The sequence below is a fragment of the Exophiala viscosa genome (genome assembly GCF_022695815.1).
Source record: "Exophiala viscosa unplaced genomic scaffold EDD37scaffold_4, whole genome shotgun sequence".
NCBI classification, from domain to species: Eukaryota; Fungi; Ascomycota; class Eurotiomycetes; order Chaetothyriales; family Herpotrichiellaceae; genus Exophiala; species Exophiala viscosa.
In genome coordinates, this window is record NW_026944356.1 from 1,997,062 (window position 1) to 2,013,222 (window position 16,161).

At 51.9% G+C, this 16,161-nt stretch overlaps 8 protein-coding genes across 8 annotated transcripts; 4 read left to right on the top strand and 4 right to left on the bottom strand.

The window, feature by feature from the left end:
- Positions 1–98: 98 nt before the first annotated feature.
- Positions 99–1,429, bottom strand: EDD37DRAFT_562658 (translation initiation factor eIF-5; the record flags this gene model as incomplete). The annotated part of the gene is made up of 2 exons (XM_062813928.1): positions 99–1,275; positions 1,329–1,429. 2 exons carry the CDS (start codon positions 1,427–1,429, stop codon positions 99–101), a joined length of 1,278 nt encoding a protein of 425 aa, XP_062671293.1.
- A 1,373-nt stretch (positions 1,430–2,802) lies between these two features.
- Positions 2,803–4,407, top strand: EDD37DRAFT_562627 (thiamine-phosphate dipyrophosphorylase/hydroxyethylthiazole kinase; the record flags this gene model as incomplete). The annotated part of the gene is made up of 1 exon (XM_062813926.1): positions 2,803–4,407. The coding sequence occupies one exon, from the start codon at positions 2,803–2,805 to the stop codon at positions 4,405–4,407; it is 1,605 nt and encodes a 534-aa protein (XP_062671294.1).
- A 33-nt stretch (positions 4,408–4,440) lies between these two features.
- EDD37DRAFT_386540 (uncharacterized protein) lies at positions 4,441–6,174 on the bottom strand. The gene has a single exon (XM_062812176.1). It carries the CDS (start codon positions 5,727–5,729, stop codon positions 4,473–4,475), a length of 1,257 nt encoding a protein of 418 aa, XP_062671295.1. The 5' UTR covers positions 5,730–6,174; the 3' UTR covers positions 4,441–4,472.
- On the top strand, positions 6,036–7,393 carry EDD37DRAFT_680656 (glutamine amidotransferase; the record flags this gene model as incomplete). The annotated part of the gene is made up of 3 exons (XM_062819728.1): positions 6,036–6,076; positions 6,305–6,553; positions 6,617–7,393. 3 exons carry the CDS (start codon positions 6,036–6,038, stop codon positions 7,197–7,199), a joined length of 873 nt encoding a protein of 290 aa, XP_062671296.1. The 3' UTR covers positions 7,200–7,393.
- On the bottom strand, positions 7,286–7,822 carry EDD37DRAFT_562846 (uncharacterized protein; the record flags this gene model as incomplete). The annotated part of the gene is made up of 2 exons (XM_062813938.1): positions 7,286–7,652; positions 7,701–7,822. 2 exons carry the CDS (start codon positions 7,820–7,822, stop codon positions 7,286–7,288), a joined length of 489 nt encoding a protein of 162 aa, XP_062671297.1.
- Positions 7,823–8,061: 239 nt separating this feature from the next.
- EDD37DRAFT_629508 (uncharacterized protein) lies at positions 8,062–11,286 on the top strand. Its single transcript, XM_062816516.1, has 2 exons — positions 8,062–10,692; positions 10,740–11,286. Exons 1-2 carry the CDS (start codon positions 8,206–8,208, stop codon positions 10,992–10,994), a joined length of 2,742 nt encoding a protein of 913 aa, XP_062671298.1. The 5' UTR covers positions 8,062–8,205; the 3' UTR covers positions 10,995–11,286.
- Positions 11,287–13,940, bottom strand: EDD37DRAFT_629510 (DNA polymerase epsilon subunit 2). The gene has a single exon (XM_062816517.1). It carries the CDS (start codon positions 13,861–13,863, stop codon positions 11,365–11,367), a length of 2,499 nt encoding a protein of 832 aa, XP_062671299.1. The 5' UTR covers positions 13,864–13,940; the 3' UTR covers positions 11,287–11,364.
- Positions 13,941–14,030: 90 nt separating this feature from the next.
- Positions 14,031–15,925, top strand: EDD37DRAFT_629511 (HAT1-interacting factor 1). Its single transcript, XM_062816518.1, has one exon. The coding sequence runs from the start codon at positions 14,150–14,152 to the stop codon at positions 15,659–15,661; it is 1,512 nt and encodes a 503-aa protein (XP_062671300.1). The 5' UTR covers positions 14,031–14,149; the 3' UTR covers positions 15,662–15,925.
- The last annotated feature ends 236 nt before the right edge of the window (positions 15,926–16,161 follow it).

A 16,161-nucleotide genomic window follows, 5' to 3' on the forward strand; every position in this document is an offset into this window, starting at 1 on the left:
GCCGGAGTGGAGTGTGTGTCAAAAGCAAGAAAGAGCATAGACTTCGAGGAGATTTTGGATAGACAAAACAGACAGAGGGTGCTGAATCAGGACCGTGTCTATTCTTCCTCGCTTTCGTCATCTTCGTCGCTCTCAGCCTCATCGAGCCACTGCAAGAACTTCTCGGCAGCCTGGCGGACCTTACGGCTGGTGGCGATGTCAACATACTTCTTGCTTGCCTTTTGTCCCCAAGCCTTGGCGATCTCCTCGGTGAGAAGATCGTGCTGGTAGTAGCCCATGAGAATGGCTGGCACCTGAGGAATGAGGTCTGGATGATCATTACCCACAAATCGCTCGGTACCACCGAGGAATGCTTTCATGTGCTTCTCAGAGTCGCCAATCATGGTCTTGAGCATGCCAGCACGAGCTGGAATTTGCTTGACAATGTTCTCATCAAAGATGGTCTGCGCCAAAACGGTCAGAGTCTTGTGCTTGCTCTCGATGCCCAGTTCCTTGGCCTTCTTGTAGATGTCGACATCGTCCACTTTAGTGACAGATCCTTTCTCCTTGGCTTCGTCAATGATCCAGGTTCCGAGCAGATCGTAGACATTGGTGCCATTCTCGTCGCCCTCTTCGTCTTCATCGAATGCGAGCGAACGCTTCAAGTCAGACGGCAGCTCTTTAGCACGCGCGGCAACAGCTTCGGCAGAAGTATCCACAGCCCACTCATCGTGGAAGGTTCCATTGGTGTCGTTCGCAATAACCTTTGCCGATTCGGTAATCTGCTTGGTGAACTCGTCGTCACTGCCAGCCTCAAGCTCGTAATCAGCCTCCTCGGCGTCTCCCTTGTCGGAGTTGGAGTCATGAGGGCTGCCGCCGTTCATGGATCCATCCCCGTTACTTTCAGCCTTGGCTCTCTCACGTCGAGTCATCTTGTCCTTCTTGGTCTTTTTACCACCTTTTGGTTCGTTCTTGAGAATAAAACCGCTTAATTTATGGCGTATGTCGACATTACTGCGTTGACCGCAAGCCTTGCAATCCAACAGAATGCGTCCATCCTTGATGTGGATCTCCGTCTCAGGATTCTTGCATGATTTGCACAGGACAAACCGGGAGATGAAACCATCCAAGGAATCCTGGAGTTTGCCTGCATCATGGGCTCCATTGATGATCCAGCGATCATCCTTGGGGTTGGTGTTGGTTTGAGCACCGAGTTCGAAGCCGAAGTACTTGATCAGGTAGGCTGAAGGACGGGCCAAAGAAGCCGAGACGCTGGGAAGGTTTGGAATAACAGTTCTGTTAGCATTGTTAGTATGGGTATATCCTGTTGAAACATCTCCTATACTTACTTGATACCATTTCCCTTTCCTTCGATCTTGGACTGCAAGCGCTCCATTTTGTACCGGTAGAAGGGATCGGTAACGTCCCGACGGATGTTGACGTTCGCCATTTTGAAGTTTGGGAGATTCTCTTAAGAACGATTTGACTGAAGAACCAACTGACTGGATATTTTAGGTGGCCGCAAAGAATAAAGATGTAGAGTCGTTTCTTTCAAAAACACCAGACATGCGTGGATATTACCACTGGGTTGCAAGATTTGACATGAAGAAAACGTCCGTTCTTTCTGGTATATCAACCATAAGATGACCTTGCAGGACTACAAGGATGTCTGCTTGCCGGAAATATGTCCAGCTTTTGCTTGGTTTTGGTTTTGGAGGTGTGGAAGTCTGCCCGATACATGAACAATCCGGCGTGTATGCGCTTGATCGAGTGGGTGAGGTTCAGCAAGTCCAACGGCAGACAGCGGGCTGACGCGTTTAGGAGATTTTGACAGTCGCAGCGTTCGAAGGGTGTCTAAAGAGACGAGCGTTTGTATCGATGGTGACAAGAAAGCCTGATGACACAGGAGATTCTCGCAGATTCACTGTGTGAGAGTGATGATGGTAAGTAGGAAGAAGAAACTCCGGGAAGAAAAGAGGCGAAAAATGCATTTGTGAGGACTTTCCCGAGTGAATTGAGTGCGCTAATGTTGACTTTGTTAGGCGTCGGTGGTAAGTAAGGCGTGAGGGGCGAACAGAAAGAGCGCGGCAAGTTTTCTGCGGCCTCCGCTGTGCGTGGGCGTTTGACTGGATATCGGCGAGACGGGGAGAGTGTGGAAATCTCTGCATTAACAACGGGTGCCCTGCCGGGTAACCATGGGCAGTGCACATTCACTCGGGCCTCTCTGCAGGCAGCAATGCTATAGGTACCTGGTACCTTTCTAGGTATTCTTCAGGCCGTCACTGTATTGCGCAGAACGCCTAGCCGGCTCTCCTTCCGTATGCCGTATTCAGCCGCTTCCGGCGACACGCAATTGTGCTTTCAATTGTCCCGATGACTTGGTTTGCTACAAGCAAACGTCTTCCTGGTAGACAACAAGAGCATTAAGACTGTTTGGCATCACAGGGAGTTTAGCAGATGTTACACAGCACGTCCTTAGACATCGTATGATACTACTCTGGCAATAACCATGCTGAGCCTTGTACCTGAAGAGAATAACCCCGGCCTTCTCTACCTCCACAGTATGAATATTTTTGAAGCTTTCCCCATCTTAGACAATGACACAATCGTGTTTGGTTTCTGCATGCCTCCGAGACCACTATGCTTTCAATAATGTAGTATACCATTTCCGTGGCTAGTCGGTACCTGGATATATCTGTCAAACCATTCTCTAGCTGCCATTGATCTAGTACAGGGCACTTACAAATCGTACTCGGTGACTGTCATGACTTCATGACGGTCCTCAAGCAGACTTCACATTTGCGACGAGGGACCTCTGCGAAAATGGCAGCACGTGCCAGTCTCAAGAACCAGGTAGACTGGTCTCTGTACTTGGTAACCGATTCTACAGCTGCCATACTCGGCGACAAGGATATCGTGCAAGTGGTTGAACAGGCGCTCCAAGGAGGCATCACTGTCGTCCAATATCGAGACAAGCATGCCGATACTGGGGTAATGATCGATGTGGCTACCAAATTACACGCCGTGACCCAGAAATATAATGTGCCTCTTTTGATCAACGACCGACTCGATGTCTGTCAGGCCGTGGGTGCCGAAGGCGTACACATCGGCCAAGATGATATGGATTGTACCCAGGCCAGGAAAATCCTGGGGCCTGACACTATTATAGGAGTTACAGCGTCGTCGGTGGATGAGACACGGAAAGCGATTGAAGATGGCGCAGACTACCTTGGGATTGGAACGACGTTTGCAACACCCACGAAGACCGACACGAAACATATCATCGGTACTCAAGGCCTGCAACAGATACTAGCATCTTGCGACATAGGGACAGAGAAATCAGTGCCTTGTGTGGCCATCGGCAGTATAAACGCTTCCAATATCCAACGAGTTCTGCACCAATCCGCCTATGGCTCCAACCGACTCAACGGCGTGGCTGTAGTCAGTGCCATTGTGGCTGCCACCGACTCGCAAGCTGCTGCCAAGTCTCTCTCTGAGTTGATCAAGTCCGCTCCAGAGAAGTACTTCGCCGCCGTACCACCCAATAAACAGCCAGTCACAGACTTGAAAGGTCTCATGGCACAAGTTCCTGGTATCATAAAATCTCACGCCTCTTCCTCGGTCCTCTGCCACAACATGACCAACACTGTCGTCCAGAATTTCGTGGCCAACGTCTGTCTCGCGACGGGCGCTTCGCCCATCATGTCGGAGATCATTGCTGAGGCGCCTGACCTCGCCAAACTGGGTGGTGCGCTTGTTATCAATATGGGCACAGCCACGCCCGAAAAACTGAATAGTTTCATCGCAGGCATGAAAGCATACAATGCCGTCGGCGCACCTGTGCTCCTTGATCCTGTAGGTGGAGGAGCGACCGCTCATCGTCGCAACACGGTCAAGACACTTCTCGCTTCCGGATTCTTTAGCGTCATCAAAGGCAATGAGAACGAGATCTCCGCAGTAGCAGGTTCGTCCAATGTGCAGCAAAGAGGCGTTGATTCTGGGCCGTCAGCCTCGACAGGTGAAGAAAAAGCAGACCTCGTCAAACGCCTTGCTCAGCGCGAACATTGCATCGTACTCATGACGGGCGAGACAGACTATCTGTCCGATGGCGTCCGCAGCATAGCAATCAATAACGGCTCGCCATATCTTGGTAAGATCACCGGGGCCGGTTGCGCTTTGGGTGCTGTCATAGCCAGCTACCTTGCTGTGCATCGAGAAGACAAGTTCCTCGCAGCTCTTGCAGGAATGATGCACTATGAGATGGCGGCTGAGCGCGCAGAAGCTAGACAGGACTGCAACGGGCCAGGCTCTTTCATTCCAGCATTTCTGGACGAGCTGTATCTTCTCGGACAGGATGTGAGCAGCGGAGGACCAGGTGCTGAGAACGGGATTGTCGAGCGTGCGAAGGTCCAATTGATATCGTCATGATCGAGCCGATGAGTAGATACCCTGAAATGCACAGCAAATGCTGCTCCATTTCTGTGTGACGGTGATCAGTCCAAACAGGCGCATGTCCCTTCCGCACAAGGTCGAATATCCCTTTCGATATCGAGCCTAAGCCACCGTCTGGTCTGAGGCTCGATTTCAAGCTCCTGAACACCTCTCGTGGCTGTAGCGAGGATAAAATCCTCATCATATGCCACGAGCTCGATGTCCACATCCTCAACCTTATTCCCACGAAAGAGCGTAGTCAGCCCTCTCTCTGCCTTATCCGGAGGTGTCCACTTTTCACTTTCGTGCTGATAGCCGTCCGGGTGCAAATGTGCGTGATTGTGCGCTTGTGCATTCGGCACGGCGCCGGTGGTACTCGGTCCTCGTTTTACTTTCGCCTCTTTCGGCATAGGCGGAGCCACGACGTGCAAAAACTCGAGTTCCCTCAACCAGTCGGCCAACAATCCCTCGCCTACCATCTTGATGTAAGCCTCTTTGAGTGCCCAGTAAGCATAGAACCTTCGTAATTTCTGCTCGATCTGTCTCGCCTCAGCACCCCTTTCATCGACTGACGAGTCGTCGCTGTCAGTGAAAGGTTCCCCATACTCACGTTCGACGACGGGTACATGGATTGGTGCCGCGCGCATGTCCTGCCGTTCGCGGTCGGAGAACATCTCTGCGAAGATGTCTACCCACTCTTCGAACTCGGCCTGGGTCTTCGAAGTTGGTGTGCGCTTATCCTCGTTCGTACATGCGATATCCACGCCTAGTCTGACTTGACCGGCTGGCAGGATAGGCGTATGATGGTGCTTTAGACCATGGTGTTCGAAATGGTCCAGTGGCGTGGGTGAGATAGGTGTAATTTCGGATATGGAAGTCGAGGGGTTGGGTTCTTGTACTGTTGGCGTCGTGGAGCCAATGAGGGCGACGAGGCCAGCTTGGTGGGAGACATTGAATTCCAAGCCCTTGGAGTCTGGGTCAGGACTGGTCCAGATAGTCGGTGGCTCCCAATATGGCCGGCGATGAGGGTGTGGAGTCCGGGAGATTCGTATCTGGGACCACGCCACCTTTGCGCGCCGGTGGATGAATGTATACTTTAGGAGTGCGCTGGCAAGTGACATGAAGCGATCGGCTGGGCGGATGAAGCGTGTGATGGCCTCTTCATCGGCATATTGGAGAGTTGATAGTAGGGGATGGGTTATTTCGGATTTGGGTGTCGATGGAGGCGGCACCAGGGGCCGAGTGTCAATGTAGTAGCGAGTTATAGAGGTCGCATGTCTCTCTCGAGATGGAGATTCTGCTGGTGCTTGGGATGACATTCTGCAGCCTCGTAGAGATGGGCTGGCCCCGGGTGTAGAAAAGTTTTGGTAATATAGGAGACTTTACACAGTCTGTCGGTGTCCGATGAGTAATTGACTCTGAAGGTGATAAACTCCTACTTACGTGCCCCATTACGAGGTTCGTGTGATGTCCGGGCTCTCAGAAAACATATGTTGCTGAAGTGCGACACATATGCACCAATATGTCAACGTAATGATGAGACCTCTTTAAATGTCAAGATTGCATTCTGTTGTCGGTGAATGTAGCGCGCCTGAGAGGCATCATGAAGGCAAGCAGCATGGAAAATGTCCGAACTCCACAAGGCTACCAAGCATCATGATTCCAAGTAAGTTACTCGTACTCCGTCGATGATGGCTCCAGTCCGCCGTAGGCTCGTTTTCCGTGGTGAAGATGGCAAATAGAAACAGAGATACGGAGGATTGCGGCTGAGCCAATAGATCAAAGGCGGCTGTTGGGCCGTGGCAGAATCTTTTTCTATGGAATTCGAATCCGAACCTCGGACAAGCATGACTCGAAATGCTCTTCTGCATGATAACGAAATACTCCATGTCAGGTCAATGACGATAACCATTGGGGTGCTGGCCTTGCAAGGTGCCTTTTTAGAGCACCTGAACCTTCTCAAGAGAGCTGCAGGCCAACTAAAGAGTCAAGGGTTTGAGGACACTTTCGAATTCACAGAAGTAAGAAACGTGCAGCAACTGGAGCGATGTGATGGCTTGATTATCCCCGGTGGCGAGAGTACAACTATGTCTCTCGTCGCTGCACAGTCAGGATTGCTCGAACCCTTGCGAGAATTTGTCAAGTATGCCAAATCCTACCATACCATGGCGCTCAACCTTCCGTGAACTGATCTTTTGCTCTTTAGAGTCGACCGCAAGCCAACCTGGGGAACATGTGCTGGATTAATATTGCTGTCTGAAAGCGCAAACTCCACCAAGAGAGGCGGCCAGGACCTCATCGGTGGTCTGGATGTTCGCGTGAACCGCAACCACTTTGGGAGACAGGTCGAGAGTTTTCAGGCCGGGCTCGATTTACCATTTTTGAAGTCCAAGGACTCTCCTTCCAGTGAGCCCTTTCCAGGCATTTTCATTCGAGCGCCAGTTGTAGAGAGGATTTTGCCCAATGTCGAAGGAGTCCAGGAAGAAGAGCAGGCAAAAGCGCAGACTGTTGTAGCGCCCTCAAAATCCGCTAAAGATGACCAGGCACGAGGTGCCATGAGCTCGCATGTTGACATTATGGGTGTACTGCCTGGTCGGCTCAAGAAGGCTGCTGCCATGGGTGCTGAAGTAAATGCTGATGAGAAGGCCGGCGATATCATTGCAGTCAAGCAAGGCAATGTCTTCGGGACCAGCTTTCATCCCGAGTTGACGCCGGATATTCGAATACATGTATGGTGGTTGAAGCAAGTCTCGGATGCCATCATCATCACCAGCACTGCGACCCGCTGATATCGCAGTGTGAACAACCACCTTTTGATAGATCGAATAGACGGGATGCTCGCGCCTTGCGGAAAATAGGCCTGATTGGCGATTGGTCATCTTCCAGCACCATATTCGTCCTCCTCCTTCTTTCTTTCGGCGTCGACAGCTCGACCATAACCTCCACGTCCAGGGTCGAATTCATCTCGGTATTCATCGCGGACCTGTCCACCTGATCTGCCCCGACCGTATTGTCTTCCCTCTTGGAATCCAGCGTCAAGGTCAGTTCTGATGACACGTTCGTCCAGCTTTGTACCACCGATATATTTCATGCAATCAAGCGCATCTTGATGCGTATAGTACTCGACGAAGCAGAAGCCGCAGGGTGTCTTTTGAAAGCGATCCAGACCCATAACCAACCGTTTGATTTCGCCGCACTTGGAGAAGAGCTCATGAATCTGTTCTTCGGTGGTGTAGAATGAGCTAGGTAAACATTAGTGTCGAAGGACAGAAGATCGATTCCACACCTACAGATTTCCAACGTAAAGCGTTGTCGCGTCCTTGAGTAGCTCATCCTCTGCTGCTTTCTTCGCCTCCTCCTCTCGGTCATCTGGCTGGTCTCGACCATACTTGCGCTTCTTCTGCAGCACCATTGTCAGACGGGCCCGGCCCTGGGTTAGGAGGTGGTAGGAAACTCACTTTGGCTGAGTAATAAGTGCTTGGTTTATCGAGTCGATCGACTGTAGAAATGGGTTCTCGGATCGCCATGCTTGCTGGGTGTTACGTTAACTTAGTGGAAGAGGAAGAGGCAGCGAGGTTGGTGACCCCGTAGAAATGATGAAAATGCGGCGGCGCGTGCATGTCTTTCAAACGCGGTCTAAATTGGAGAGACGCTTGACCTTGAACCTCAACTTTTTGTTTGCGCAAGCACTATCCAAACAATCATTGCACCTTCATAGTCATTCCTCATTTTCCTTCCTCCCTAGGATTATGCACCCCTAAGAACAGCATAATATCGGCCTGGAGTCTCAGCAATATGCCTAAGGTCATTGGCCATACTCCGCCATGGCTGTCTCGACCCTCCGCAGGCGCTCGCATCTTCACTGATCCAGCACCCCAGTCGCCCGAATCCCCGTCGAAGCGCTCATCTTACCTTGGAGTACCACCCTCTACAGACTATCAGGGACCGAGAAGGCTTGTTGCGTCCCGAGGAACAGAGATCTTCACAGTCGTGGGCAACAAGATACGCTGGGCCGACCTCTCCAACGTCAGGGACGAGTGGGAAGAAGGCACACAATCCGGTGATAGTCGCCATGGTCTGTCACGGTCTGGAGGGGGTGCTGCAGCAGAGCAACTTGCTTACAGGGCTCTGGATGTTTCCATCTACTATCAAATCCGCCAGATCGCCATTTCCCCCTCTGGCCTTTTCCTCGCTATATCGACAGAACACACTGTTCACATCGCAGTTCTACCACCGACATCGAGGTTGACTGAACATGACCGATCGCCCCTGAAGTTAAAGACCTATCAGCTTGGTCCTACGATTCATGTTATCCCAGAATCCCCGCTGGCCTCTGTGCTATGGCATCCCCTGGCGGCTTCCACTGTGTCAGCTGATTGTATCGTCACTATAACCGCGGAAGCAGCTGTACGTGTATGGGAACTTGATCGATCCAATAAATGGTCATTCGAACGTCCCGCTCTCGCAATTGACCTAAGAAAACTGGCCGATGGCGTGTCTTGTGATCAAGATTTTGAGCCATCCGGATTTGGGAAAACAAGAGGTTTCTCGGTCGATGACTTTGACATGGAAGTCTCTGCTGCTTGTTTCGGTGGCCATGGACGAGACGAAGAAGACGCCTGGGCAGGCATGACACTTTGGACCGCCATGAGGAACGGTGATATCTATGCTTTATGTCCATTACTACCCGCAAAATGGAAGCCGACGTCTACTACGATTCCTTCTCTATCTACAAATGCTGTTTCTCGGATGGCGTCCATCGCAGGAGAGGATGTTGATGTGGATGAACGTCGTGCGGCTGACCAGCAATACGAATGGGTGCAGGAAATTGACAATGACGATCCCGTGCATCTGGACTCTGTTGATGGCCTGGCGGCCGAAGTGCGTCTCAGACCACAGAACCCGAGCGCAATTCCTCGCCTCCAAGGTCCCTTTGCGATTCAGCCAGAAGATGACACTTCCGAACTCGAGATCTCCGACATCTTCGTGTTTGCGTCCACCATCGACGAGCACGATCTAATGGTGGAAGAAGACGACGAAGACTTCGATCAATTTGCTTCTCATGGTGTGCCTTTCACCACTATCTGTGTGGCTACGACAACGAATGAAGCATTGTTCGCTATTGACCTCGATGGAGTTTCAGGTCAATGGCTCCCTAAGAAGGGCAAAAGCGCGTTCAGTGTACCGACTTCAGATGCAAAGGATCTCATACTGATCGACACACTCACGTTCGAGAGCTCAAGCCTAAATGTCGCCAACGACTGGCCAACGTTCACCGGTGACGCCGTACACAATTTCAACCTCTTTTTGACTGCTCCCAAGCAGATTTACTCTTTCTCCTTGAACGAGTGGATCATGCATCTAGCCGCGGAACTGACCGGGACAGAGCCTCTTGACCCTGGCTTCAAGACCCGACTGGAAACCACCTGTGAAAGCCAGGTATGCGTCACCAACAAACTTCTTCAAGTTGACGAAGCATCAGACATACTTTCTGCGCCTGCCATAGTAGATGACATTTCCCTGGGTTACTTCATCCTAAGCAAGGCCAAGTCATCTGCCTACGTGGTCTTCTTTGATCAAGCTCATCTTCAAGCTTCTACAATTGGACCATCCTCACCCGAGCTCACCGCAACCTCACCAAGTCGTCTGAACCCACAGCATGTCAGGATTGCCGAGCAGGAGGATCCGAATGAGCTCGAAACTGTTCCTACAAGATCACCTTATGTCCCGAACAAGGTCTTTTATGCGAATCATCTCAATCCGTTGGAGCAGATGAAACAGAGGCTACCTCCTAATCTAAAGCGAGCCATCGCAGAGAAACCCATGCGCCTTAGTCCCGGGGTCTTGGAAATCATGACGGCAACGCACCGCACTATAAGTGCTCAATCAGGCGAGCTGGAAAAGGCGGCCGCTGAACTCTTCCGACGATGCGAACGTCTCCGAGAAGAACTTGGCAACCAAGTCAAGCAAATGAGTGAATTGGCGCAGCGCTTGCAACATCTCAAATCCGGGGGAGATGAAGATGAAGATGGAAACGTCACTGACAAAAAGTCGGTGGAAACGAGGATTCAAGACGCCAAAGAGAGACAGTCGAGCTTAATGGCGAGGTATGAAGCTTTAAGGAGGAAGGTTGGCCGTGTAGGGTCAGCAAAGAGGGAATTGAGCACCAGGGAGACCGTATGGATTGAAGAAATTGATGCTTTCGGACGGAATGTCGGTGTCAGTGATGACGCTCAGGAAAATGGTGACCTTGCTAGCAGACTGGACAAGAGATTCGAAGAGGTATGTTTCTGTCCCCGCTTGTCACGGCAATCGCTAATGACTAACAGGTCAAACAAATTGCGCAAGAGCTCTTGGACGAGAGCAAGCGCGTCACACAGGACTCTGCACCATCGCCGATGTCAGCATCTATGTCCACATCTATGTCTACCACAAAATCTGCCGGATCTGGCTCTACATCGTTTGGCGTGTCGAGTCGGCTACAAAAAGAGCGTATCGGCGATGTCATGGCCATGGTGGAGCGTGAGGGCGCCGTCATTGATGCGGTGATGAAGAGACTCGAGCGGCTCAAGGTTGAGTATTAGTTGTGCTTGACTCCGCCACCGCCGGTTCTAGCGAGCGTTCAAGAGGAAGAGGACTGGGTGGTGGTAGACCATTAAGGTGTATGGCAAGGCGAAGACGCGCTACTGGTGTCCTTGATATGTACTGTTTGGGTATAGATGAGCTGCTGTTGACCACCACGGCGGCAGCAGCGGCATCTTCGGGACAGTTCATTGGGGCCTAGAAGACTTGAACGAAAAGCATCACACGTCAACATAATACAGGTAGTGCTGCCTTGGAAATCATCGTGTTGCTCATGACGAGCACGCCACAAACCGCTGTTTCTATCGTGACCGATCGTTAGATTTCTTGTATATCGCTGTAGCGTCCAACTCGTACCCCTAATTCAGCAACTTAGAACCTTACCTCCCTGCTCTCCCCGTTATGCGTTTTGACATCATACTCAATCCATCTCCCCACTCCGGTGCCCCTACCGGAGACTCTGCTCATTCCCAACTCATCGACCACTCGCCCCGGGTTCATAACATGGCATCCCTCATACGTGATGGCAAACCCAGGCATTTCAGAGTCTGCAAGAACTAGCGCCGTGGGCAGAGGGTACAATGACAATGACCCCGCATGGTCCCAGAAAATAGGACGAACGGAGTGCGCGAAGGGCGTGAGGTGAGATTGATCCAGAATAGTCTTGATGAGTTTGCGCGCTGCCTGCATTGAGTGTCTGGTCGTAGAGGTGCTGGTGGTGCTAGGCATATGTGATGTCGCAGCGTGGACGCTTTCGCTTTCACTCTCACCCTCTCTATCCATCCTGGTTTCTTCGAGGTCGTTCATAATGTCATCAGCATCACCAGGTGCATCGGGTGGTGCTTCCTCGTCGCCATCCATACCCTCAGGTTTGACAAAGGAGACGGCATGCCGTCGGAAGCGGCTGGTGATATCATCTCTAAACAGCACGATCTCTTCCAGTGGTCCAAACAGGCTCAGTCTAGCAGGGTTCGTGGCCCAGATGGCCTCGCCTGCAGGTGCATTCTTATCTTTCTTACCGGCCTCCACATTCGCCGTAGTAACGGCCCGGCGTATTCGCGAGGTGAACACTTCAGGTACTGCTTGTCGAGGAAGCGCACACGCGCCGCCTGCCGAGAAGGCACTTGCCCATGGATCGTTGTCGCCTGGCACGAAGACAAATGTCGTATTTGACAGGAGGAACGGAAACTCGGAAAGAACAGAAGCAAGGGCGTCGAAGTGTTCTTTATATTCCATGCTGCCGCCACCTTTGGTCGAGCCGGCCATTGAGGCGGCGGACACGAAATTGCCTATTAGCACAATGGACAATGGGAGGTCCTCGACCTCCGTGCTTGACGAGTTGTAGGACGAGAGGATTGCACGGATGGCCTCTAGCGTGCGTGGGCTGTCGAGGGTACATTCACCCAAAATGGCAACTTTTGTTCGGGGAGGGTGTGACTCCGGTTCGTCTTCTGCTGGGAGGCTGATATCGTGGGTCGGTGACCGACCATAGACTCGTTTCTGGATACGGCGCATTTGCTGGCCGATGCCCTTTTCGCTGCCCACGCCTAGGAAGTCGATCCAGCCGAAGCCAGCACCTACGCTGGTGTGTAAGTTGTCCGAGTCTGTTGAGCCGATTGTCAGGGCTCTACGTTCGGCGGGAGGTCCGGCGAGCGTCTCTGCGAGGAAGTAGCCTTTGATTTGTCCACCTACGCCTGCTACGCTGCCGAGGCTGGAGGTGTGGGAGCCGTCTTCTTCGTACGTGCCTTCGACGAGGACGATCATACCCGGGCAGAACCAGGCGCCTTCATTTGGGATCGGGCGTGCTACTGAGAGGTCTAAGACGACACTGCCGGAGAGGTCTGCTAGAGCGAGGTCCCCGGCTGCTGAATGGACGAGCATGCCGAGGAGCAGGTGTGATGATCCTGAGCGGCCTAGCAGGTTGGAGATGGGTGTGATCTTGTATGATTGTTGTATTGAGGTGACGCTACTTCCTGAGTGGATGAGGCTCGGAGGCCTAGTAGCGGTAGAGAAGGACGGGGTTTGGAAGGACTCATTTCTCATCAGGCGTTGATGGACTAGGTGGTATCGATTTCTGAACATGGAAATCTTGTGCTGTATAGGTGGGAGGAGGCTGGCCGCGCCTGATATGTGCTCTAGGGTTTTCTTCGAGGTCGAGTATGATAATTTGGGCTGGTCAAATGCTGCAACGACTTTCCAAAACGAGCGAATGTCAAGATGCGTTTCGTCTTCTTGATCGAGGCTATTGTCCTCCACATTCAACCCAGAAAATCCTAGGCTGGTCTGGCTGTCGTCCCTGTTAACATCGGGACGGCTGATGGATCCTGTCCGCGACAAGTTCGGCGTTCCGACTGTGCTGTTGCTTCTCGAGAGCTTGCCGATGTCGAGACGACCACCTGACATACATGGCTCCAATGTCTTGAGCAGACTGGACAGCTTTTTGTCAGGTCCATCCTCGATGATGAGGCCTCCACCATTTCTTTTCCAGGTTTTCGCAATCTCGTCTAGGACACGTTCTGCGAGACCTTCTTCTCTCCATCCACTGCCACAGAACTTGCCGACGAATGTGGACAGGGAGCCTAGTCCCGAGGATGTGAGAGTCAGGTTGTGTTTCTTCGTAAGTGTCCGAAAGGCAACCGGGCGGAGGGTCTGGGGTGGCAACAATATCGGCAGGACGGTAGAGGCATTGTTCGTAGGATTGTTTACCGGTGCTGCAAAAGGTTGTCGTACCGCTGGCGCTCGACTGGCGATTGGGTATGCAGGCGTACCGAACCCAGGCGACGACGAGAGGAGTTGTTCTTTGCTCGATGGTTTTGCGCCTGGTTTGAAGAGTGGCGGTGGTAGCCTAGGGGTCGAAACGGGGTCTTCCATGGTCTTTGCAGCCGTATAAGTTGCGAAGAGTCGTTGTCATTGAAGTTCTCTAAAGTGGTTTTGTAGAGAGAACGCGTGAAGTGGTTCCGCACGCGACGACACGCGTTTGGAGATTTTATGACGCGTATCGCAAACTGGTCTTGTTGGCGCAGGCCATTCATCAATCTGTTAAGTTTGTCGCATTCTCCAACATCATTCTTCGCATCATACACCTCCCTCGTTTTCACACATCCTGCAAACCAGTCTTCTGCAACCGCATCTTCACCGTCCAGCACCCGCCGCCGACATGTCGAACCTTGCAGACATCTTAGAGAATGAAGTCATTCCAACCGCTCCGCCAACTGAGGAGAAGTCAACCCAGTCAGCCCATGAGCAACTCGCGGAATTGACAGCCAAGGCAACTGCAGAATATGCCGTCAAGCACTACTCCGAAGCAGCCGAGCTATACTCCCAGGCCACAGAGTTGCAAGCCGAGGTGAATGGGGAGATGGCACTAGAAAATGCAGACCTATTATACTCATACGGAAAATGTCTTTTCTTCCTCGGGCAGCAGACCAGCTCGGTCCTAGGCGGCACTGCAGCGTCGGCGCAACTGTCGAATACCAAGAAGAAAACAACGTCAAAAAAGCGCAAATCTACGGGGCATGCCAATGGTTCTACAAACGGCGCGCAAACAGGTGAAAGCTCCAAGGCAGCCGGCGCAGTCGCAGAAGAATCAGTGCCCAATGTGGGCGACGTGATCCCAGAACAGGATGTGAAGCAAGAGGACAGCACCACCGATACACCATTCTTCCAAATCACTGGCGATGACGAGAATTGGGATGAGTCTGATGATGAGGAAGCAGACCAGGATCAAGAGGCCGAGGGAGATGAAGAAGAAGACGATGATTTTGCAACCGCATACGAACTCATGGATCTGGCTCGCGTCCTTTACCTGAAGAAGTTGGATCAGACTCAAGAATCTGTTCTTGAAGACTCGGAAAAGGGCAAATACGTCGCATCAATAGATCTGACGCCCGAAGTCAAGAACCTCAAGAATCGAGTCGCGGACATCTATGATCTACAGTCAGAGGTCTCGTTGGAGGGCGAAAAGTATTCAGATGCGGTGACTGATCTCAAGAACTGCCTAGCATTAAGAGAGGAGCTCGAGTCTCCGGAGTCCAGCATTCTGGCCGAGTGCCACTACAAACTTAGCCTGGCACTTGAGTTCAGTTCTCAAACACAACAGCGCGATGCAGATGGAAATCCTAGTGGCGACCTCGAAGTGGACTGGGGGATTCGAAATGAAGCGATAGCTCAACAAGAAAAGGCGATTGAATGCTGCAAGCTACGAATATCCAAAGAGTCGGCAGCGCTTGAGAAGATGGAAGCGGGTCCACCGAAAGACAAGGCGATGGCGCAAGTTGAGGATGTCCAAGACATGGTTGGGGAGATGGATGTGCGACTGGCCGAACTTCGCAAACCGCCTGTCAGTGTCAAGGCCGAGACCGAGATGAAAGAACAGATTTCGGGTGTCTTGGGTAGCCTGCTAGGCAGTGGCGCCACGGACCAGGAAAGGAAAGAGAAACTGGCGCAGGTATCGGAAACAGCGAATGATCTAACAGGACTGGTCAAGAGAAAGAAACCGAAGACGAGTGGCCTTGACAGCGGTATCGGGTCTGCTGCATCAACACCGGCTGCAACAGAGGCCTCGGAAGCAGGTCCGGCAGCCAGCAAGGGCAAACGCAAGGTTGAGTTTGTGGACGAAGTTGAAGACGGTCAGAGCGATAAGAGAACGAAGGTAGAAGACGTGGTATAATGTTGCGAGATGTGATTGAGAAGTGGTGTCTGCGGCGAACACAGGATCGGCAAGAGAGACGTGGGAGCTCGCCAACTGTTCAGCTGCTGTTTGAGGTCAATGGCCTCTACACTATACGAGTACCATTGATGTGATTGTATCTGATATCCATCAGGCGGATTTAAGTTGTTCCGGTAATCATAAGCTAGGCCCACTTGGTATCAGGCGGATCACGTGAGATATGCCGACGACGAGGTCCTTTCTTCTTGCGTTTTTCGTTAGCACAAATTCTTCTCATGAGTCGATCAAGGCGTCAATGTTAAAGGACAGCGCTTCTTTTTCATCATCATCGGCCTCCTGCAGTCGCTACTTGTATGAAATGACTGAGATCATCAACCTCCCTCGGCTCAGTGGCCGAACCCCATTTCTTGGGGGGCAGCAAAATGTGGGCGAAAAACTCGCGTGACGCGGGTTGAGATCTTGGTGGCTTGTGGGGATCTTGCAATCTCGCACCACAAACC

Excerpts from the sequence above, each read along its gene's own strand:
- EDD37DRAFT_386540 (XM_062812176.1), bottom strand. The coding sequence starts at position 5,729 with ATGTCATCCCAAGCACCAGCAGAATCTCCATCTCGAGAGAGACATGCG.
- EDD37DRAFT_629508 (XM_062816516.1), top strand. The coding sequence starts at position 8,206 with ATGCCTAAGGTCATTGGCCATACTCCGCCATGGCTGTCTCGACCCTCC. Across the intron at positions 10,693-10,739 it reads TGGACAAGAGATTCGAAGAG|GTCAAACAAATTGCGCAAGA; the intron begins GTATGTTTCTGT and ends AATGACTAACAG.
- EDD37DRAFT_629510 (XM_062816517.1), bottom strand. The coding sequence starts at position 13,863 with ATGGAAGACCCCGTTTCGACCCCTAGGCTACCACCGCCACTCTTCAAA.
- EDD37DRAFT_629511 (XM_062816518.1), top strand. The coding sequence starts at position 14,150 with ATGTCGAACCTTGCAGACATCTTAGAGAATGAAGTCATTCCAACCGCT.